The sequence below is a fragment of the Gouania willdenowi genome, chromosome 14 (assembly GCF_900634775.1).
Source record: "Gouania willdenowi chromosome 14, fGouWil2.1, whole genome shotgun sequence".
In the NCBI taxonomy this organism is placed as follows: Eukaryota; Metazoa; Chordata; class Actinopteri; order Blenniiformes; family Gobiesocidae; genus Gouania; species Gouania willdenowi.
Window position 1 is genome coordinate 27,886,360 of NC_041057.1, and position 25,426 is coordinate 27,911,785.

General features: G+C 36.8%; 1 protein-coding gene across 1 annotated transcript; it reads right to left on the reverse strand.

Annotated features, from left to right (window-relative positions):
- Positions 1–367: 367 nt before the first annotated feature.
- On the reverse strand, positions 368–7,215 carry LOC114475285 (ribosomal protein S6 kinase beta-1-like). The gene is made up of 4 exons (XM_028465975.1): positions 6,915–7,215; positions 5,112–5,155; positions 1,693–1,813; positions 368–541 (listed from the first exon to the last, which is right to left on the reverse strand). The coding sequence occupies exons 1-4, from the start codon at positions 6,984–6,986 to the stop codon at positions 368–370; spliced, it is 411 nt and encodes a 136-aa protein (XP_028321776.1). The 5' UTR covers positions 6,987–7,215.
- Between the last annotated feature and the right edge of the window lie 18,211 nt (positions 7,216–25,426).

A 25,426-nucleotide genomic window follows, 5' to 3' on the forward strand; every position in this document is an offset into this window, starting at 1 on the left:
TTTCACACTCTCCACACCCGGTGTGACTCCAGACCGCTTCGGAGCCTTAAAGCGTCCACTTGTCAGGCGCACCTGATGGCGAGGCTGATAGTTCACACGCTGCTTATCTACCTCAGGGAGAGGCATCCACAGGTGGATGATCTCAGTCACCTGCAGGTCCGTGAAGTATGAAGCCTCACGGAGATCCACCAGGTAAACTGCAAGATCCTGGACCTTGTCCCACCCAGCGATCCCATCCGGTCAAATCATTGCTCCCTAATAAATTAATTGATTATTAGTAATATATGTGAAATAAAATGTCATTGAGATTGGTTTGAAATAGTTATTAAAGTGTCTTACCTGAGCAGACATACTGCTGGACGGCACATCAGCTGGTGATGCGGGGGCCTGAGGAGGAGAGGACGGAGGAGGACAGGGCGGAGGTGGAGAACTCGGAGGACGAGAGGGTGGAGGTGGAGAGGCCTGAGGACTTGTTAATGATGAGGGCCTGTTCTTCCAGTAGCCATCTGAACCTCTGGCCCTGGAACATTCCAAACTGCAGCTGGCAGTGAGCCAGTACCAGAAACCTGTCAGCTGGGTCTCCACCATAGCCAGTGACAAATGCCGTGTCCTCTGCCAGCACCTCTTGTATGGGTTTGGCCCTTCCAGACCTGGTGTTTGTAAAATAATAAGTAAGTAAAATAAAGGAATAATAGAAATGAAAATGAAGCCTATTAATTTAAATTCTGGTTCTATAATAAACAATGCAAAACTGCATAATAGTTCTTTTTCTTTTTAAAAGTGCAACTGAAAATGTATTTTGTGCCTTAACAATTGGGCTTTAAAAAAAAAAACCGTGATTACACTGATTTACGTCATATTTGTTTGGACCAGCAGAGGGCGCTGGTAACACAGTGGTCGGTTGGCATGCAGAAATTCTTGCAGTGAAGAAGAGAAGCTATGCTAGCAGACAGAGCTAATAGAAAAACGTGACTTTTACAGATACTTAAGTAATATTACAGATATTCTTTCGGTGCTAAAGGGGCAATGAATCATTTATTAACATATTTAAGAGTAGAAGGCGGCCAGAAAGAAAGTATTAGCAGACTCCGCCCGCCGCCTACACTTGTACACTTGCCCTCTGCTGGTTAAAAAAAGTACTGCGATTCAATTTTCAGAAAATCGATATCAACCGTGATACCTATGAATCGATTTTTAACTGCCTTACGATTAATCGTTACATCCCTAATATATATATATATATATATATATATATATATATATATATATATATATATATATATATATCACTGATTCTTGAGAGTTAGGACAAAACACATTTCGAAATTATTTTCACAAAAAAACTTTCAATAAAATGATAACTACAGAGTAATGTTGTTTTTAAAGAAGTGATAGGTCAGTAAAAATGGAGGAAACTATAGTTAAACTGTGCGTTTGGTACAGCAACAAAACATTGTAATAACAAAATTGATTGTAAATGAATTTACATATATTACTTTTCACATTTTCAAACATATATGGAACCCCTTTCTGTAATTTTACAATCCAATGAATCCAATCATAAGCCAAAAGATCCATTAAATGACTGGATGACATAAAGAAACACTGTGGGGGAAATAAACCATGGATAAATAACAGTAACTAATAAAGATCGAGTTGATGTGCAGTGTCAATGGGAATCTAATGGCTCACCTTTCCATATCCTCCTTTTCCCAACACTTTGAGAAGCTCAAAGCACTCAGGCCTGATCTGCTCTGTTCCTTTGTTCACGCTGTTCTCTGAAATCTCAAACTTCTCACAGTCGTCCATGTTACTAAATAAAATAAAACAGAAAAGTTAGAAGTTCAACAAGTTACGACTGTGCCTGATGTAAACGTTGTCCAATATGGAGCCGATACGATATCAGTGCCAATCAGACATACTTTTACTTTTTTTTTTGGAGGTTTGATCAAGTGATATTACAATAGTCAGCAACAGAAGGTATGAGAAAGTACTGGAGCGGATTCTGGAATGGACTACTTCTATCCGAGCGCTATATCGCAGATTTTAGGATAGGTCTCAATGCAAAATTCCAATTTTCTTTTTTGAGAAATGTGATTATTTTTGTGAACTTCTTTTTGTTACACATTCCATGCATTAAAAAAACCTGCTGTATTTATTTCCTGTAACGTACCATTTAAACAAACTGGAGATGTATGCATTGATTATCGATCCACCATTCACTCGTATTCAATATTATTATTTTTAATATTTTTGCACCTTATCTTTCATTTGCACATTTTCTTTGTGTTGTCTTGCTCCTTTTTACTGCATGTGTGTAATTATTATCATTAGTATTGTTTTAGCCCTCTGGGATTAATAGTTATTTTTGATTCTGAAGTTTGAATGATGATGCTTTCAGTATTTCTCTGGTTTTCAGACACAATCTAAAACATGTGCTGTGTGTTAGGATTTTAAAGATGGCTCCTTATTGACTGGTTTGGATTGAATATGTGCACATACTATGTGGTTTGTCTCATGATCACCAAATAGCTGATATAAATCATTACAATAGTGGGTTTTTTTTTCTGATGTTGGAGCAGCAGCTTTTTACTGTAATCAGATTTTTCCACAGTTTTGCAGAGCTCCAATGACTACGTGCCAATTCTGTAGTTTGTGATTGTGTAACAGTCTTTTCACTTTAAGCTGTCACAAGAAGTGTAATACCAACGATTACATCAGCATCTCAGGAACACACACAGCTAGGTAGGGGTGGGCGATATGACGATATAAAACCGTCTTACGATCTCCAAAGCTGACGATCTGTATTTTTTGAGAGATCGTAGGATCGTGATATAAGCATATATTTGTGAAAGCCAAAGGCGCTGCTCTTTTCCTTCCTCTCCCTCTCCCCCTCCCCCTCCACTCTGGCAGTGGTGACATGTGACCTTTAACCAATCAGAGTGATCGGTGCACGTAATCCCCTCCCCTGTGTTTCATTCATCAACAAGCACGGAGCATGGCGGTCGCAGCGGAGAGCGGAGATTATGTCCCGAAAAGAAACTCCACGTCTATAATTTGGAACTGGTTTGGCTTCACCCCACACGACAAAGAGCATAATAATATAATATGCAAAGTGTGCACAGAGATGGTAAAGGCAACAGACGGCAATACCACGAACTTGTTTAACCATTTGAAGCGAAAACATAATAAACAGTATAGTGAAAGTCGAGCTGTACAAGCAGCTAAATCACCCCCCGCAGCGGCCGCTTCAAAACCACAGCAAAAGATATCAGATGCCTTCGCTAAACTTACACCTTATGATAGAGGCAGTCAACGCTGGAACACTATTACAGATGCTGTGGCTTTTCATATAGTAAAGGATATGTGTCCGCTACAAACGGTGGAAGGAGTGGGCTTTAAGAAGATGGTAGAAGTTTTGGATAAGCGCTACTAATTGCCTAGTCGCAAATATATCTCCAACACCGTCATCCCACGCATGTATACAGACTGTCGAAGTAAAGTTGCTCAAAAAATACTAAATGTGCAGTTCTATGCCACAACAAGTGATCTATGGTGCAGCAGAACATCTGAACCATATTTGAGTTTAACAGTTCATTACATCGACAACTGGGTGCTGCGCAACGCGACTCTGCAAACTACGTATTTCCCAGAGGATCACACTGGTGAACTAATAGCTGCAGGATTAAGAGAGGCTCTGGAGTCGTGGGACATGGATTAAAAAAAAATGACGTGCATGACGACAGACAGCGGGGCTAATATGGTGAAAGCTTTGGATCTCAACAAGTGGACAAGACTACAGTGCTTTGGTCACAGATTGCACCTGGCAGTTGGTGAGTACATTAAATGACATATAACAGTGATGTTGATGTGTTTACTCATTTCGACAATATTTTTAACGTCTCGGTGACGTGCTGTAATGAAATAAATAAAACGTATTCCGGTAGTGGCTGTGTGGCAATGAAAAGTACTTTGAATGCTCAGACTCATGGTGATGAGAATGTTTTGTTTATTGAAATCAGCACTTTTATTTTTAATTTATTTTTATACATCAGACACCATTTTGTTTTCAATTAAATTTTAGTACTTCATTTTGGTGCTCTTTTGTGTTGCTACGAAAGTGCAATATAACCTGTCACTGTGACAGTTGTGCAATAAACTTTTCAGATTTGGAATTGTATTTATTTAATTCCAGATACATTTTGAACATACATGAATATATCGGCTGATTATAGCCATATCATAACACCATTGAGAGAGTTTAACACTACAATTTAAGAAATAGAAGAATATAAGAAATAGAAAGAAATATTTTTTTTATTGGGGACCCATTGAATTTCCCAGGGACCCACTCAAATCACCACCTGTGCGTCCCGGGGACTCTCTACATTGAAAACCTATCAACATCACTGTCAGTATAATATAATTTAATTCAAATAAATGAATTGAATTTATTAAATTTATATTTCTTTTTAAAATTATTTTTCAGAAAAAAGTACCAAAGATCCACGGATTGAACGTGTGACTTCTACATGCAAGAAAGTGGTCAGTGGTCACTGGCAATATAAAGGCTTTGTTTGTATATCCTTTTTTTCATTGTTATGACTTGCACTTTCTTTTAACCAAAAGTTCATTTGTGCACTAAAATTATTTTGCCTCATTGGATGAGCCATTATGAGATTGTTGTCATTGCAAGTTGCACTAATTTACACTTGAAAGTATTACTTGAAAACTTGACAGTAAAAAACTAGACTGTGAATTTTGCTAGTTTATATGTAATCTTATAGTTGATGTGAGTTTGTTTGTGTGTTCATAAGTTGTACAACATTGAAATAAATTGAAAAAAAAAAATGTTTTTGCTTGTTTCAACAAAAAATAGCATGTTAATTAAAAGTGTGCTTTATTAAAAAAAAAAAAAAAACGTGATAAAATCGAAATCGTGAGTTTGAATTTGAAAAATCGTGATATTAATTTTTTTCCATATCGCCCAGCCCTACAGCTAGGGCACTTTGAATCTTTTCTAAATGTTTAGAAAACAGTTTAGAATTGATAGGGAATAATGAACATTGACTTTCCCTAGTGTGTGTCAGGTCTCTGTGGCTCATACTCACAAGTCAAAGCTGCTGCATTGGTCCATGTATTCACTGACCTGAGCCTAAAAACAAGACAACACCAATTTAGGACACAGGAATGTGAGGCAAAGCTGATTTACACACACACACACACACACACGCACACACACACACACACACACACACACACACACACACACAGCTCTTTTTAATAAAGGGAAACAGCTAAAGCTACTAGAGTTAGCTCTAAACCTGAGGTTCCTAAAGTGGGGTACGCAAATTGTCATAGGGGGTACATGAATAAAAAATTAAAACTGGAAACTAGAATATAAATCTACCAGCAGTCAGAAGCCTCATTGGATACATTGTATGTGACATTACATCAGTGCTTCCCAACTTTTTTGGGTCCAGGTGACCCCACTTTGGGCCATGACCCCAAGTTTGAAAAACACTGCATTACATCATTATGTTTTTTTTAGGTGTGCAGGAGTAGAAGGTAAACTGCTTCAGGTTAAATGTCTGAAGGGGTAAGGGAATGTGAAAAGTTTGGGAACACTGCTCTAAACCACATGTGTCAAACTCACGGCCCAGGGGCCAAAACCGGCCTTTTAGAGCATCAAATTCGGCCCACGGGAGAAAGTAAAAATGATAGAAAAAATTTAATGATTGCGTAAATTACAAAAATAATCTAATTTTAGTTATTTCAATTCACTAATTTATTGAAACTCGACAATAGTTTTGGGGACTTGCATTTATCCTTTGTTTATATCACATGATTGCAGTCATTTTTAAATGGCAAATTGTGGAAAAAATAAAAAACTTTCAATATTTCCACAAATCTTGCAAATTCTCACAAACAATTCCACAAAATTTCTCTAAATTACACAAAAATTGTTGGGGAAAAAAAAAAAAATCAATATATGAAGTAAATAGAGCTGACATTGAAAACTAAGGCACAATGATGTTTTTCACCCTCACCTAAAATCCATATTTGGCCCCTGAACTAAAATGAGTTTGACATCCCTCCTCTGAACTTATAACTGAGCTTTAAGATGACATAAACTCCAAAATAAAAGCCAAGTAAACTATTACAACTTAATGAAGCTTAACTAATAGCTCATTAAGTAAAACTAGCATTAGCTCGCTAGCTAGCATTAGAATCCTTACCTGGCCAAAACAAGAGAATCATTAGCATCTGGAGCATTAGCTTTAGCAGGAGCTAGTCGGTATATAGTAAACGCTCTCTTCTTTTAACAGCGTAAGGAAATATCGACTTAAAACGCGTTTACAGCAGATATTCAAAACAACTCGCAACACAAATGTAGTTCAAAGTATTGCCAGTGTGTTTATTTAAGAAACATCGGTATAGACAGCACCGATTCTAATATCGGACAGAGATTTCCGCCCTGTACACGGTATGTTCATGTTTAAGGGGTTTTATTACATAATTAGTCATGTCTTGTTGTAAATAAATATATACAAAAACAAATAAACAAACTGCGACGACAACGTCACTGATTGTATTAACAACAACAAAGGATGACACTACATGAGCTAAACAGACGGCGAGACATTGGCTTGATATCGGTACTTGCGCAAATTATGAACAATAAACTAATATTGATATATAAATATGGTCACATACTATTAATAATAACGTACACTTAAATTGTGTATAACAAATGACTGGTTAACGCTGTACGAGAATTAGCGGGAAATTGTTGGAGGCGTGTTGTCCGATATTGGAACCCTAGCCGAGTTAGCATCGCGGGCCTCTGAATAGCTAAAGGGAAGCAGCTAAACGGCGCTAATGTTTAACCGAGCTTCTGCTGCTCCACTCACCCCGTCTTTTAGTTCGTCGTCGGAGACATTATTGTCCGGCTGATCCAAATCGATATCAAAAACTCCTGCCATGGTCCCGGCGCTCAGCTCCGCGTTCAATAGGATTAAACACAGTCCCGCTCCCCCGCCTCATGGAGAGCCATTCCCGGTACAGACGGGCAGCGAGCACAGCATGTTAGCATAGCCGCTAACCAAAACAACACGAGCAGCGAGGGAAGCGCCCTGGTGCTTGCGCCTCTGCTGGCCAATGGCAGTACTACAATTATTTGGTTTCCCTTGAATTCTACAGTTATTATCAATGAAAAGCAGATACTTCTGTTAACGTTGTGATTTCCTTTGTTCAGACAAAATATCAGACAGTTGTTTAATCGAGGACTTCAATTTTTAATCTATATAAAATACTAAACAGAGCAGCTTTTAAAGTATTATGTTTTTTTTATTGTAACATGGATCCCCTGGGACTGAAATAAATTGTATTATTATTATTATTATTATTAATAGTAGTAGTAGTATAATATAAGCATTAATACAGGCAACAATACCTTTTTGTATTTTTTTTTTTTCATTTAATCTGTTTATTCTTGTTCTTATTTTGTGTGTTTTCCAGCAATGTATGGGTTTATTGTGTGCATTTTGTTGATTTTCATTTGAGCAATGTATATTTTAGCAGTCATTTTGTCTGTTTTTGGAGTAATTTAATTTAATGGAAGAGCCGCATGTGGCCACCAGTTACCAATGTCTCTATTAGTATGTGTATTAGTATATGTGTGACCAATATTTAACATCTATTCATACCCACCAATATGTAATATCAAGTGAAAATGGATGAAAGTTGCCTTAGCACAGTGTGACTCTAAACCACGTGTGTCAAATCCAACCCTTGGCCTGTTCGAGAAAGTAGAAACATTTTCTAAATTACCAATTAATTCAGTTGTGCGTATCTCACCCCCTACAACTACAAAAAATCAATTCAATACAATCCACAATATTTGCTCTCAGTTTTATAGAATATCCATGTTCCTCAAGTTTTATTGTGGGTTATACTTTGTCATGTCTTGTAAAAGACATGTTTGTCAAACTTTACCGACTCGATTGTTAATGTGAAAGTACATGTAAGTCATACATAAAATACTCAAGTACAGGTAAAAAGTACCTCAATTATTTAGTACACAAAGTAAAAGTTACTATAGTTACTTCACCCCCCATGTTTATTTTTGGTAATAAATCTATACATCTCGTGTATAAACTTCAAAAGGAAAAGACCAAATCTTGCACAATTAGAACTTAATTTATTTTTCACAAAGCCATGTGTAAGAAATAAAAGGTTTGTCAAAAATGTACAATTCTTTTTCAAAATAAGATAACAATTAATTCAATTAAAAATAAAATAAAAATGTATTTGATTAACTTTGGTTTGAAAATAAAGGATACAAGTGAAGTTCTTTTTTGTATACTTCAATTTGGATTTGGATAAATAAATAAATACAGATATTTTAAAAATGAAGCAGTGTTTTTGCATGTTTTCATTTTGTAGAAAATTGTTAAAAATGTCCCACATTATTGGAAATGTTCTTTAGAACGACCTCTAAATAGTTTTATTTTATTTATTTTTTCTGTTAGTTTCTTGATTTTTGAATATTTTGTTAATGTAGTTGTCTTTGTTATTACAATTAAAATAAAATAAAAAAATAATAATAAAAAAAACCCTTTGTTGTCCTGCACACCCACCAGAAGGTGGCAGTAAAAAATTAAAAATCTTGTTTTTACTGTAGATAAGGAAGGTATTTGTCATAAACTCACAATTGTTGGTCCTGCACAGAAGCCTTTGTGTCCAATCTACACCTTCACATTATATACATTTAATATAGTGTTATATGTACCCTGTGGTGTGGCATTCATTAGCATTTAGATGATTTGAATCTCAAAGACAACAATGAAATGAGTGCAAACAAAGACTAAAGCCTTATCCTAGTGACTAAGGGCTTTTTCAGCTCATTGTTGTCACTTTACAGGAAGATAAAATAAAGCCTGATGTGTTTTACCTCACACAGAGAAGATAATCCATTCCTAAAGCTTTATTCTAAACACTGAGAGACAACTGACTGACTTCCAGAAACCAACAGGGTGAATATTCTTTCATTCTGTGTTCACTTCAGTTACAGCTTTTCACTCTTTGGTCTAATTGTAGGATCAGTTAAAATATGTCTACTACTATCTACTTTTAGTTTTTCACATTGTTTCTCAACTAATTACATTATTTCATTGTGTAATGTTGTAATGTAGAGCAGAGATGGACAACTTTTACTGCAGCGGGGGCAACAATAATGTGATTGTCTGAAAACGTTATCAACATTCATGTTAGCATTTAGAATAATGACCAACCTGAGCATTAATACAGGAAAGAACAAAGGTTTTCTGCCATTTTGTATTGTTTTTCTGTCATCTTTTTTTTTTTTTTAATGTTTTTGGAGGCATTTTGTTTGTTTTGGTAGTTTTTTCGAAAATACTTTTGTATTATTTTTTGTAGTAGTGTGTGTTTTTGTTGACCGTTTATGCATTTTTGGTTTCATTTTCTGTATTTTTGTTATCATTTAATGTAATTTTTCATATTTTTGAGTAATTTACATATGTCTATGTTTTTGAAGTTATTTTGTGTATTTCAATTGTCGTTTTGCATATTTTTGTCATTATTTTGTTGTCCTTTTGTTTTTTTTGTTCTGTAATTTTTTATGCTTTTTAAATTCATTTGGTGTATTTTTATGTAATTTTCTAAAATTTCCGGCAAAAGGTTTCTGTCATTTTGTCATTTTTTCTTGTCATTTTTTTTTATTGCTTTGTGTGTTTTTTGAGTCATTTTGTTCGTTTTAGTTGTTTTTTTAAAATTTATTTTTAAACAAAAATACTTTGGTATTATTTTTGGGTTATTTTGGAGTAGTGTGTGTTTTTGTTGTCCATTTTAGTTTTTCAATAAGGTTCTGTTTTTTTTTTTTTGTCTGCTTTGTTCTTGTTTTTCTATACATTTTGTGTTTATTTGTACAGGTGCATGAAATCAGATGTGGTCCATGTCTGTAGTTGAGATTTTACTCAAACTCTGAATCATTTGCAGTTAAAGCCACTTGTTTTAATGTTTAACAGTCCCATGATTTGTGTTGAAAATGTTTAGTAAAATGATGCTACCATAGTTTGGATAGTCTCGGCTCTATTCTGCGTATCGTATGTTACCATGTTTTTGTGTCTGTGTGGGAACAATGCAACAACCTAAGCCTTTCATCAGCATCATTTTACCTTCATTTCAAGTATTAATGTTTAAATTGGTTATAATTCAGTGATCATGGACTTGTTTATGTTTTCAGGAAAGGAAAAAAGGATTAAAGTTTATTTTCATTTGCAGGATTTCTGAAAATCACTTGACGTTGAATAAAAATGTATATATCCATGTTCTCCAGGTTTTATTGTGGGATATGCTTTGTCATGTCTCGTAATAGACATGTTTGTCAAACTTTATTGACTCCAGACTGTTAATCTGTACAAGTACAAGTAAATCACACATAAAATACTCAAATACAGGTAAAAAGTATCTCAATTAAATAGTACTCAAAGTAAAAGTTACTAGTTACTTTCACCCTCTATGTTTATTGTTGGTAATAAATCTTGCCACGATTCCCTTATATACAGTAAACATCTCATGTATATACTTAAAAAGGAAGAGATTAAATCAATTGGAACTTAATTTATTTTCCATAAAGGCATCTGTATAAAATAAAAGGTTTGTCCAAATGTACAATTCTTCTTCTTTCTTTAAATAATAATAATAATAATAGATTCATTTATGAACTCTAAAACTGAGAAAATAACCTCCATTTAATGCTGTTTTGACCTGAATTACATTTAATCTGATTGATCAGCTATGCTGTGAATGATGCTATTGATTATTGTCTGGTTATTTCATTTTTTTTATTCCACAATGTCCGTTGATCATTAAAAACAAAAAAAAAAAATAAATGCATCACATCATAGCCAAGTAATCAGATTAAACGTGATGCACTGCGCCAAAACTGCACTGAATGGAGGTTATTTCCTCAGTCTTAGAGTTCATAAATGTAGTTATACTTAAAACCTGAGAATTATTATTTTTAATTGAATTAATTGGTATTATTATGATGTACATTTTGACAAACCTTTTATTTTATACAGATGCCTTTTGTGGAAAATATATTAAATTCTAATCGGGGAAAATTTTGTTACTTCCTTTTTAAGTTTATATATGAGATGTTTACTGTATGCAAGGGAACCGTGGCAAGATTTATTACCAAAAATAAACGTGGAGGGTGAAAGTAACTAGTTACTTTTACTTTGAGTACTATTTAATTGAGATACTTTTTATTTGAACTAGAGTATTTTATGTATAACTTACTTGTACTTGAGTATAATTTAAATAAAGTAACAGGACTTCTTCTTCTTCTTGAGTAGGATACATCAGTATCACTTTTACACCTCTGGTTAACAACAGTCAGTTTAAGACAGACTTTGAATAATCAGAGTAAATTGACCTATTTTTGTGTGGAAATAGAAGGATAAGTTTGTTCTGTTATACGTTCAGCATACCACAGTTTGACTCACACATTGTCCAAACAAAGTAGTTTAGTGTTTGATTGGTGACTAACGCCTGCTCGTGCTACACCTCAGTGTTTCCTAATGTCACGTGCTCCATGAATGGGTGACACACCTGCATGACGCATGTTGTCCTGGGATGAGAAAAGAGGACAGGTAAAGATTAGATGAGGCATTGTGCTGCACGTCTACAATGGCTGCTTTTTAACACGTTAGTCGCGTGTATTTGATTATTAATGTAGAAAATAATAGGTGTGATTGCTCCATAAACAAATAAAAAACAATCAGGTTATAATAATAATAATAATAATAACACTACAAATTTGCAGTGTTCTAATAGTAATGGGCGTGGCCCAGCCCAGGCAATTCAGGAGTGGGCGTGGCCTATGTAAAAAAATGCGACTCAGGAAACACGTGGATATAAAGTTCTTGAAGATATGATTAAAAACGTGAAAGTTAGAGGCCGAAATCCGTTTGCACTTAATATAGCGTCACCTAGTGGCGCACTATTTTCTATGAGTGGTTGGTGTGCTCTTCTATATGTACCCTCAACATAATACTTCAGCTGAAATAAATGTTTGTTGTTTATGTTATAATAAGCTCCGTCCACTTTGACCAATTGTGATTAACTTTGAGATATGGCCTCAGGAGCAACCCAGGGTCATACCCACCAAATTTGGTAAAAATCGGTCATGCCATTTAAAATATATAAATTTCCCATATTTGCAGCGCCCCCTAGTGGTATACATTATTTAAATTTAGCTCATACCCCACAGTCACATACCAACCAAGGATCTCAGATGTGGTGTTGTTAGCATTTATTTTGACTGAGATATGCAACAGTTCGCGTTTTTATAGCTAGCTAAAAAAATTTACTCGTTAATAATTAGCACATATTTTGACCGAACAAAATCCTTGCCATAACTTTAGCACAAATCCAACTGAAGACTCTACGTGCCAAGTTTCACGCTGATTGGAAGAGTTTAAAAAAGTAGGTTTTCCAGTTTTCGCAATTTTGCCATAACACAATTATAGGCGGAACCGGGCGTGGCCCAGCCCATCTGATTCAGTGCTATTCAAGGAATCTATGGATATGAAGTTTTTGAATGTGCAACATACGGTGTGGGAGTTATAGGCCAAAACGCATTGACTTTGGTTATAGCGCCACCTGCCACCAAACCTCCAAATTGCACCGCCCTCTCTTTAGCCTCCAGCACCACTTTTACCAGCAGAAAAATAAAAAGTAAGTACAACTATAAAAATCAGGAAAAAAAAACACAATAGGTTTCCAAGCACCACTGGTCCTGGAAACCTAAAATCTCCAATATAATAAACATAGTTTTTATTGAGGTTTTTTTCAGGATCTTCTAATTTATTTATTTATTTGATCACATTCAATTGTAAAATATTCTTATGTTCAGAGTTAAAATGTAATACGGTGAATAATGTTTGTCAGTTTTTCTCATACCTTTTGTTCTTAGTTGGACTAATATCATTTGATCACGCCGTTTCCAGCATTCCACACTAAAAAAAAAAAAAACAGTAATAAAAGTATGTATGATTTATGCTGACATCGTATTTGGTATCGGAAGTGAAAAAGTTGTATCAGGAATTGTGTGAATCTTTTTGGTCTAAAAATTGTCGCCATAGTTTTTGTCGACTACATATCTTTAAGTAACAATAACGAGACTATGACTAATTGAAAAATAATAATAATGCACGTGAATGAAAACTAAATCAAAATATATTGATATTTTATTTTAATCAATCAGAACTCATATAGTCTTATGCATCAATTACATAAAATCTGCAGTCTGTGTGTGTTTACAAACATTAATACCATCCAATATCAGGTTGATCAATGGGAAATTCATCTTTCTAAAAATGCACTCATACTTTATATTTTAGTTGACTTAAATGTTACTGTCATTCATTTGACTAAAACTAGGCTATAAGTGGAATGGTCCTGATGACTTTGCGCTCTTATTTTTTTTACTGTACTTGTATTGTGTGTACTTTCTATTATATAATTTATTTCTGTTGTATTTGCACTACATTGCCGTTAATATTTCTTTTGTTGTATGTTGTTGAAACACATTTTTGTTTTGATGGAAACATGAAAATGACAATTAAAAATAAAACACATTGAACCGTTGATGATTTTGACTAAAACTAAATCCAAATTTGCTGATTCATTGTTTATTCTGAGTTCAATGTACATTACACGACTCTTTTTGAATTAACATACTTTCATATATACATAAAGTGGGAGGAAGTAAACTTGTAAATTCCCACCCCAGTAATTGTCATAATTCATATCAGTGGTTGCTTCTTTTTCACAAAACAGTTAATATAACAAATAAACAGTTTACGTGCAAGAAACATACATATGCATATACACATATAAATATACAAAAATATATGTTGCCAAGAAAGGTAAGTCATAAAAGTACTTTAGTAGATCACAATCTATTGTTAAGCTCTGAACACTAATCAGGACACCACAGTGACAGTAGAAACACACTTCAACATCATGAAACCAATTATTTATGTTGAAATATAAATATTTGCCTCTTACCAAAAAGAATGCATGTTTCTGTGCTATATTTCAGTGTTTTTAATGAGTATGGAGCCAACTATGAAGTCTGACTTCTGTGCTGTCTGCAGCTCTGAGCCCCCTGACTGTTACCCACAAAAACAAAAGAGCTTAATGTGATTTTGAATTTTAAGAAAAGGGGGAGGCAAATCCACACTGTCAGCATAATCTAATGAGACAGATTGTGAAAGCGACTAAGTGGTGACCAAAAAGCAGAGGGGGATTGTGGGGAGGATGAAGTCAGTGATATTTTAGCATCCCTGGGTGGTTTCCCTCCTGAGAGGGAGAGGCAGTGAGGGTGTGTGTGTGTGGTGGGGGGGTAACTGTAGTTTGTGTACAGCATATGGTGGAACAGAGGGAGGAGGGACAAAGCACAGTCATTATTTGAATATGAGTCCCTCGACCTGTGGAGACAGGCAGGATTTGCATGTTGGACTGACTGACACGCATGGGGCCTCCAGGCACAAGGCAAGGTGGTGGGTGGAGCTTCTGCTTTGGGTGTGCCCCCCCCCCCATTGGAATAGCACAGGTCACACATCTGACCCCATAGGGCATCACATCACTTTATCACATCCAGGGTATACACAGGGTTGATCATTTTAACCCCCCCAACACACACACATACATGAAGCTGATTACATTTAGCTTTTTACTGCTCATTTAATGTATGTGACTATTTGATTTTTATAACCATTTTTTTCAAAAATCTTTACTTTTTTGGCAAGTAAATGCATTTGCTAATCTGTCCTTTAATGAGCCCCTGTAAACACTTTAGATTTTATACCTGTAAAATTATTGTTTTCTACATTATATTATAAATAAGTAAATAAATCACTTCGAAATTAATCTTTAAAGCCTGCACATTATATTTAAGATCTGTGTAACATTATAAAAAAATACAAATGATAGCTTTTCTTCTTTTTTCTCTACTGCGTATGACTGAGGGAGATTAATAAATGAATGTTTTTTTTCCTGTTTTTAATGTTCTTATTGATTTTTAAACAGTTTAATGTAAAAGCCCATTGAATTGCCTATAGTGTATGAAATGTGAATTGCCTTTTAAACAAGTAGTTCTAAGGTTAAAAGATACACATATTTTACAATTTTCATTAATATTTCAGAATTAGCATTTTTGCTATACATTGTCATTTTTTACCATGCAGAAAACAGTCATGTGTTAATTTAATAATACATATATATTGAAATGGAATAATGTATCCAAAAAGTGCTGCAAAATGGTATCCATAAGAACATTTTGTTTATAAATAAGAAAAATAAATTAATTCTAATTAATCTTTAAATCCCAACACATCCTATTTAAGACCTCAAAAATACAAATGATAGCTTTTAAATAAGTAGTTTATACGTTCCTAAGGTTAAATAAAATATGATTTTTTAAGGAATATTTCAGAATTTGCATCTCTGTTACACATTGTGTAATTTAAGTCTCATTTTTTTTTGTTACCATGAATATGCAGAAAACAGTCCTATGTGTTACTTTAAATATTTTCCAACTGAAATAAATTTTTATTTGATTTTGAACACATGAATGTATCCAAAAAGTGCTGCAAAATGATATCTATATATGAGTACATTCTCTTTTTGAATAAGGAAAATAAATTCATCCTTAACAAGTAGTTTATACTTTTTTAAGGTTAAAAAAACTATATGCATTTAAAATGGTAAATTATTTTTTTAGAATTTGCATCTTTGTTACACATTTTTTTTTTTTATAAATATGCAGAAAATGCGTTACTTTAGATATTTTACAAGTAAAACATTATTTAGATTGATTTTAAATGCATGAATGTATCCAAAAAGTGCTGCAAAATGGTATCCATTTACAAGTACATTTTATTTTTGAATAAGGAAAATAAATTAATTCCAATTAATCTTTAAAGCCCAACACATTCTATTTAAGACCTCAAAAATACAAATGATAGCTTTTTAAAAAGTAGTTTATACTTTTCTAAGGTTAAAAAAAAACTACATACCTTTTAAATCAATATCTTTGTTGTACATTGTGACATTTAAATGTCTCATTTACTATGAATATGCAGAAAAATGAATATTTTACAACTAAAATCATTTTTTAAAAACATTTTAGTTTGATTTTAAATGCATGAATGTATCCAAAAAGTCAGTAAAATGGAATCCTAAATGAGATATTAATGATTTACTAAAGTAATACTCAGTAATTCTGTAAGATGAGCAGAAAGGCAGCTTAGTTAGTGAACTCCCAGAGAGGGGCTTCACTTGGAATCACTTGAAATGGAGATGATGTCAGTGTGGAGAGAGCACAGCAGTAATGTGATAACCGTTTGGATGTGAAACACGAGTCGGGGCGGTGGGAGTTGGGATGCACTCACTGGTATCCTCCTCGTCCTCGTCCCTCTTTTCTTGGCCGACATGTGAGATTCTTTGGGAGGTTTCAGGGTCACTCACCACATAACCAGTTTGTTCACGACTGATCACAAAACACACAACTTCTTATTTCAACCAACTTTATTTATTGTGACAGCAGAACAAAGACATTACAGTGTGTACATTTAAGCCCTGGAGGCATTGGCTTCTATTGAGAGCTTACAGAAACATGAACATTCACAACGTGTTGCCAAAAGAACAGGACGACACCCTGAAAATACCAGGAATAAATACTCTTTGTGCCTGAAAACCCTTCCAGCTAATTTTGTCTTACCCGCTCACAATAACGCTGCTGGTGTTGAGCAATGCTAGAAAGTTCTTTTGTACAGAAAGAGGAAGTGTAAACAGGAAGAGGAGAACATGCTGTCGCAATAAGGTGAGCCCTGTCTGCAAATTCAGGACAAATCACTGAACATGTAACACAAAAAGTACACCACATGCTTACATCACACACACAAAAACCCCCGTAAAGCCAGAGCAGAACATGTCACATTCACAATAGATCCACGTCTGATGTTTCATAACCGGCTGCAGGGATAAAGGGAAGTGACTCTGCACTCCTCTAAATGGGAAGTGATGCTAAACGGAAACAATGGAAATCACACACACACACACACACACACACACACACACACACACACACACACACACACACACACACACACACACACACACACACACACACACACACACACACACACACACACACACACACACACACACACACACAGAGGAGAAAAAGAAAAAAAACAGGATGCTGGTCGAGATGAAAAAGCTCGAAATGTCAGACAGCCTACAGACTGTTGTCGCCTTTAAGTATTAACAGCCAACACCAGTCTGATAAGCTACCCGACAAGCCGAGAGACGGCCATGCCTCAGACGGACAAGAGGAAGAAAGAAAGAGAAAAAGGAGGAAAAAGAGGAAAAAATCTCTAATCCTACTCACCCCGACAGGGAGAAAAGGAGGAGACGTGAATGTTCTAGTTCGGAGCACAGGGTTCAGTCCACTCCAACAGTACCCCTCTGTTTTGAATCTACTCGAGTGAGTCGTCTCCTGGCTGCGTTACTGGGGCAGTGCAACGAGTTCATTCCCAGGTTCAGCTGAGGTAACAGCACAGACGCTTTTCACTGTGAGCTGGAGGGATTTCTCCCCCCCTCCCTCACTCACTGCCTGCACTAGCACAAACTACCATTAGAACACAGCAGAAAACAGAGCTACAGACTGGAAAAATAGCAAAGAAAACGGCTCATTTCACACACAAAAAAGGAACATTTCGATCCTTTGGACAAAAAAATAGACTTTGAGGCAAAAAAAAGCTAAAGATTCCCTTAAAAACACTATCTTTCCTCTGGAAAACTCAGAATTCTACACTCCTCTTCATCCCATCACAAACACACAAAGGAGAGAGCAAAGCATGTGGAAGCCATGCAATGTACTATCACCGTCTCACACACACACAGATCTGATTGAATATATGGCTGCATGTGGTAAAGTAGCCCCCGGGCTGACTCATGCGCTCCCTTCCTGGAAGCAGAACAATAAGAGCAGACAAAGGGAACAGCGGGTGATTCATGGCCGATTTATCATCTCTAATCTGAGACGTACGTGGATGAGCTTCACCACACACACAAAAGAAGCGGAATCGCCACAGTTACGACATTTATCCACCTCATCATCATCATCATCACCTCAGCTACAAGTGACTTTAAACTCTCATGCAACAATCCCAATTATTTACAGTCAATTTCCCAGTGTTATCTAACCACAGGCAGCAGCAGAGTACAGTAGAGTCATAAATACTGTATATGTGTTACATAAAAAGCTTACATATGGATCACTAACAGGTTCACCACTAACTGTCATTAATAAATATCATTTCAGGTCCAATAATCTAAAGATTGGAAGTTTTACCGAGTACATCAGAAGCTCAAATTCCAACACAACAAGCTTTTAAAGCCTTACACACATCTTAGCAAACACCTACCTTACACAAAAAGAGCTTCCAAAAAAAAGAAGTGAAGATTCCCTGCTTTAGATAAAAGGTGAAAAAGAAGAAGAAGATCGTCTACTCATGTCTGATGATGGACCTTCTCTGCTCTACTGACTTGGTAATGAAGTTGACAATAACGAAGCAGACAAAAGACGCAAAGCGTGATGACCACAACCTTGACTGTCGGCTTTTCTTCTGCCAAGAAGGAGGAAGATACGAGGTGGGTCAGAGGAGCCCAACACCCCCACACCATGTTCCTGCTCCTGATGCTATAGCTGTGGGCGAGGTGGGGATCCAGCTCCATGTGCAGGACAGATAGAGATCAGGGGTAATAAAACACGCAGCAGCCCCCGCCATCCTCCCTCCCAATGCCCCCGCTGACCCCAGCCTGCAGCCTGCCTCCACAGACTTAAATTGCCTCGCTTCACTCCTGTAACTGCTCCAGGCTCAAGTTACAAGAAAAGAGGAACATTGTTTTTTAAAAAAACCTTTATCTATCCTCGTGTGGCTTAAAAGTTGATCCTTTTCTCCTTCGCTTTCCTGGTCGGCAGGTAAAAAATTAAAAAGTAAAAGAGAAACAGCTGTTACAGTAGATCTTAGAGAGAAGAGAGTGAGAAGGAAGGAGAGAAAGAAAGAAAGAAAGCAAGCACGAGCTCTTTTTGTTCCCGACAGGAGCGTTTGATGGATTGTCAGTGGAGAAAGGGGGGGTGGGGGGGCCTCATCCTACAGTTAGCTCTGGGTCTCAGGCGGGGCACTGAGTGCAAGTGTGTGTGACACATAGGGGAGTGACCACGCTCACACACACACACTCTTCCAATTGCTAAGATGGAGCATGAGTCAGCATGCCCCGCGCTACAGTAGTACACTTAAATCCAGCGAGGGAAGCAGACCCCACACTGGCCTCTCCTAACCCCTCACCCCGCCACCACCACCCCCACCCCCTCCTGCTCTCTCTCTCTCTCTCTTCCCTCCTCTTTAGCCCGCCCAGCGCTAACCTACAGCGCTAACCTCCTGGCCCTAACTAAGCCCCTGTAATTTACTGTACCACTAAAGGTTTGACTGTACTATCTAACTCCATGTGATGACAATTTTTGTGTTTTTCTAAAGTTTTTCTTTAAAGATGTACATTTAATTAGATTTATAGACAAAGAGGCACAGGTAAAGCAGATAAAAGATGTTTAAGGAGAGTAAGAAAGTGGTTTAAAAGGCTGCTGAAGAAGAAGAAGAAGAAGTGGTGAATGAGGCAGAGGCAAGGGGCCACATTCTTTCCTTGGTGTGAATGAATAGAAGCTGTGAGCTGGGGGGTGGGGGTTGCTACTTACATTTGGGATCCCCTCTACGGTGACATGGTTCAGCTTGGTCTCCCTGGGGGCCCCCCGAGTGCTCCCTGAAGGGCTTCTGTAGGAGCCGCACCCAACAGTGTGTCCATCATCATCCCAGTGATGGTGGTGGGCTCACACACACACACTCACACGGTGAGGGAAGGAAGGAGGAGAATGGAGGGAGAATAGGATAGAGGAGGTGGGGGTGGTGGTGGGGGGGGTCACAAATCACGTCACATCATTGTTACTTACCAACAAAGGCAGGGCCCACTGTCCTCGCTCCTGTACTGTGTCGGTCCCACTCTGAGGAGAATGATGGACAGTCACTGCTCATCCCCCACCAACACACACACACTCACACACACACACTACAGAGTCTCTCAAACACACACACACACACACAGAGGAAATGAGGAAGAGAGGAAAACAACACCAAATCAAAATCAAAAAGGTGTAAAAGATTAAATCAAATGAAGAGAGAATAAAAAGAGAAAAAAGCTCTCATTCTACAGCTCAGCTCAGATCTCTCCTCTCTCTCTCACACACACACACACACGCACACACATTCTCGGCTGCTGCTTCCTCTCCCTCACACACAAACACACTCGGTGAACTCATTCAACTCCCCTGCAGTGCCTCCTCTGCTGCTGCTGCAGCAGGAGAAATGAATGACTTCTCAGAACTCCCACATTTATCAGAGGCGGTTCCTGTAAGAACTGGTTTAAGCCAATTAATGAGGAAGTGAGTTGTACCCGAGCTGTGTCATCACTGGCTGAGACCTGGGAGGATGGCCCTGGAGGGGAGGGCACTGAATAAGACAGCCCATATTAGGAAAGCCTTTACAAGATTCAGTCACCAACTACAAGCATATACTACTAGAACCCCCCCCCCCCCCCCCCCCCTTTTTTTTTTCTTCATGCACACACGCACGCACGCACAAAAAAAGTGGGAGACTGCAGAGAATGCCCTTGAATAGCAAATGAGTGGCCCATCCCTTGGCAAGGCAGGAGTTAGTGATTAATCAGTGAACAAATACATATACCTATTCTCCTCTAAGGCTCTATCTACACACTCACTAACATCATAGTTATAGAGTTATTGTTTCAAAGCACTGCTCGTTCACGTTCATCATCACACATCCAGAGGCAGCGCTGCGTGGGCACTCCTGTCACTTTACAGTTGACTTTATAGCTGATAACTTTCTCTGAGGGCGGCAAAGTCATTTCCGTTCCTACACACACACACATACACACACACTCACACACACCTCTATGTTATGGTGAGGCATGGTAAATTCATGCATCTGTACCAGGAAAAGCTTTTAGTAATGATTAACTTTATTACAGGTAATGTTGATCCGACATACAAGAGTAAAACACACAGGAAGTGTGACAGATGGTTTCTGCTCTATATATATCACCGTACACACCATGAAAAGTTCAGACAAAGAGTTTTTCCATCCCCCTCGTCTATTCAAAAAAACTTACCATTATCTGAAATACAAGTAAATTAAATCAAATGTGTCACCTGGATCATGAACTAAGTATAAGTTTTGAGTCAAGGACAAACACGTTAGTTCAGCAGATTAAAAGTAAACAGGCGAGAACAAAGAAAAGAGAGATCCCGCTTTTCAGAAATGGCGGGCGAATCATCTCCTTCACGATGAGCAATACTGAGTCATGAGCCCGGGTGAGACGACCAACAAAGACTGTGAAAACTAGAAGCCCAAAACTGGATTTTAATGCCACACAGTCAAGACTAGCTCCTGGGCTGCTATCAAATAGCACTTTTCTTTCTTTTTAAGGGACATTTTTCACTTTCTACGCAAAGGTGATGGGAATTTATTGGATTTAGGAATTTCTTCAGTGGTTTTGTTCCTAATTTACCTGTGAGTACCAGTGCTCAGCATCTCTCAGTATGTGGGGAGGAATTTAGCTCATTTAAATACAAATGTAAAGTTTAAGAATAAAGTTCCCTTTCTGCTGGATAGAAATAAAAGGAGGGATTTCCATCAGTTGTAATGAAAGCAGAGTTAAAAAACTGTGCATTGACTGAAAAAAAAAAAAAAATCCAGTAAAAGATAAAAATACAAAGTTATAAAAAGCTAATCATGGAGTGAAAATTTTAAATGTTTTTTTTTTAACCAAAAACTACTTTATCCCAAAATGATTCAAACACTCTTTTTTTTTATTAATGTTTTATTCCTAATAGTTTATCTAAACGAAAAACAAAAAAAGCAAATTAAAGAAAATAAACCTCAAAATTTAATTGGTTCTAAAATAAGCCAATTTCTCAAGAAAATAAAAATAGTAAAAAATGTATTAGAATTAATTAGTGGGATTTCTTTTTTAACAACTGATATTTTCCGCCACTTTATATCTTATCGAGATTACCATCTTTTAGTGAAAACTGAATTAAATGTCGCTGTAAAAACTTTTTTCAAAACCTTAAAGAAAATAAACTTTTTTTTGTTATTTCTATAAAATTATAGGGAATGATGAGTTAACAACATTTTTATAAATTCGTAACACATACAGTCTTATTTCTTCTTTTCCTTGGAAAAGAAGAAATAAAACACTGTTGAAAAAATAGCACAATAAAAATAAAAAGGTGTAAATGTAGTTGGTTTTAAAGCCATAAACATATCCTGTAAAACTTTATAACTGTGGATCTGCAAATGATTAAAACGTGTGTGTGTGTGTGTGTGTGTGTGTGTGTGTGTGCGTGCGTGTGCTTGTGTGTGTAAAAGTAAGGTAAAGTAAAACAAGAGAAGCGCTTTATAAAAGTATTCAAAATGACTCCAAAAACACACAAAAAGCAAAAATAATAAAATACACTAAACAGCAGCAAACTTACACAAAAAGGACAATGAAAATAATTGACATTACTCAAAAACACACAAGACGAATACAAAAATGCACAAAAATAACTGAAAAAATATGAAACGACAACAAAAGTACACAAAATGACAGAAAAAATATACAAAACAACAAAGATACATAAAATGACTCCAAAAACACCTAATATGACTACATAAATAGCAGAAAAATATTCAAAACACAAAATGACAACAAAAATAGACAAAATGACAGAAAAATATCCAAACATTACACATTATTTTAAATGTTGAAATGAAATGTTGCTCTAAAATATGACAATCACATTTTTGCTGTGATGAAATTTGCAAATCTTTGTTGGGACTGTAAAGATGTTGTCATTATTTTTGAAATACCCAATAAATTCATCATTAAAAACAAGCAACATCCAGCCAAACATTTTATCCCTACACTTTAGCGTCAAGAAATCAAAACGACTTTCTTTAGAAAGTGTGTTTGTTGTAGCTTTGCAATCACACGATAAAACAGTTTGATCCCAGCTAATTAATCACACACAAACACACACACACACACACACACAATAAATGCATAAAATTGCAGAAAATTCTAAATAAGCTAATACATTTAACTATTTACAGTAAAACAATAAAATAGTTTGATCACAACTGCTTGCTGTAGTGATAAACACACAGACACATACACACATCTAATATATGCCTTTTAGGTTAAATATTACAGTAAATGTTCGAATATATGGATGAGATTGAGAACAAGTAAAAAAATCAATATATCTGTTTAAAGCAAAGCTGAAAACATTTGTCATCATAAAAATAAATAAATTCTTGAGTTGAATGCATGCTGCTGATGAGCAGACATTAGTAAATGTAGTAAATAATCCTCTTGATAAATCTTTTTTCAAAAGCAGAAAAAAATGTGACTAAAGCTATTTTAAATAAATAAATAAATGAATAAATAAATAAATAAATAAATAAATATAATTAAATAAAAAGCATTTTCATTAAAAATCAAGCAGAAAAAAAACAAAAAACTGACAACTTGTTAAGAGGGAAAATTCCTGTTTCTGCTTCCTGTCTCCTGGTTATTTGTATAAATTTGTGATTTCCATCTCAGCATTTATGATTAAATAATGATAAATCGCTGAAATAACTTCCTGTCGATGATCAATGAGATTGTTCTCAAGCTCTTTGAAAGCCAAATTCCTCAGGTGGTGCCTCATAGTGACCTCTGACCCTTCTAATAGAACATCAACTAACACTCTTTACGTTTTATTCACCTTTATTTATGATTTGTGTGTGTCTATGTGTGTGTGTGCGAGACAAATAGAAACACAAGGGCTCACATGACAGCCAAGCCCTGACCTGGTCCAATGGGTTACGACATCATGGTTACTAGCTTAGGCAATCACCAGTGTTACCCAACCCTCGGCAGGGCCAGAGTTCACACCTAACATAACAGAACAGCACCGACTCTGCAAGACGTGCACGCCGAGTGACCAAAACACTCATACTGTACATTTCTTCTGAGGCTGCTGCTTTTTTTTTTTTTAGTAGAGTTGGAAGAAAAGTAGGGCTCTGTTTCCCTTTCCAGTGAGGAAACTTATGATTCACGTGCAAATGTAAGGGAATATCTGTGCGTGTGCGTGTTCCTCCTCCTTCAGGCCAGCAGGGCTTTTCCCAATGACTTCATCCTTAAAGCATGGAACCCACTCCTGAACGGAGATCCCCCTGCCCCGGCTGTTTATCACATGCCTTTTATACACGGACACACAAACGGTACCTGCACGAGTGCCAGGAAACCTGTGGTCACCGCTCACAGCACTCCATCCTTGCCAAAAAGCCACATTAAACTGAACATCTCCCCCCTCGCCCTGAAGCTTTGAACATCTAGCCCCCGTGGCACGTGGAGCTGCTGGGTTACTGGGTGACCTGGCCCGGATGTTTCCACTGGCACAACTGATGCTCACTGTGTCTGATGAGAGGACAGGACAGACCTGTGCTTGTGGAGCTGCAGCAACAGGCTAGAAATAGAGGAGACAGATGCAGAGCAGAGCAGAAGGACCGCTGCTGACTCTCCATCCATCCTGTGATGTCATGTTGGGACCATCCATGGTGACATTGTTTCCTATGGGATGACGTCCATCTCTCCCCACCCCCCATTTCAAATGAATACCTTATGATGACTTGATGATAACCACACCTATTGGAGCGAACTCCCATTCACACCTCATCAGTTCCAAGTGAGAAAGCCCAAAAATCCCACCAACATGAAGCAGACAAGAGGAGCCCAACCAACACGTGATAGCCTGTGAAACAAATGGGAATGTGTGTCAGAAACCAAGTGAAAAGGTCAGAGGTTGGAAAACTAACAGTGTGTGGAACAACTAAGTCCTTGAAAACACAGCTGTCCCATAAATGAAGCATACAGCACACATTTAACCCAGTCGCTGAGCAACTATTGGCCTTTTTTAGAATGGAGCACACTGTGCGGCTGTATGGAGCCTCTGTGGTAACCACAAAGGTTACTACATACCTGTCAGAAGCCACAACCTGCCTAAACTCTGCCTGCATTGTACTCTATGACTCATGTGTTCATACCAATAGAAATGAGAATTTAAAACCCGAGTTAATTCATATACGTTGGATAATTAAATATAAAGGCTGCACTTGCAGCTCATGTAATGTAAAGGCAGAGGGTGAAGAAGGAAAATGCA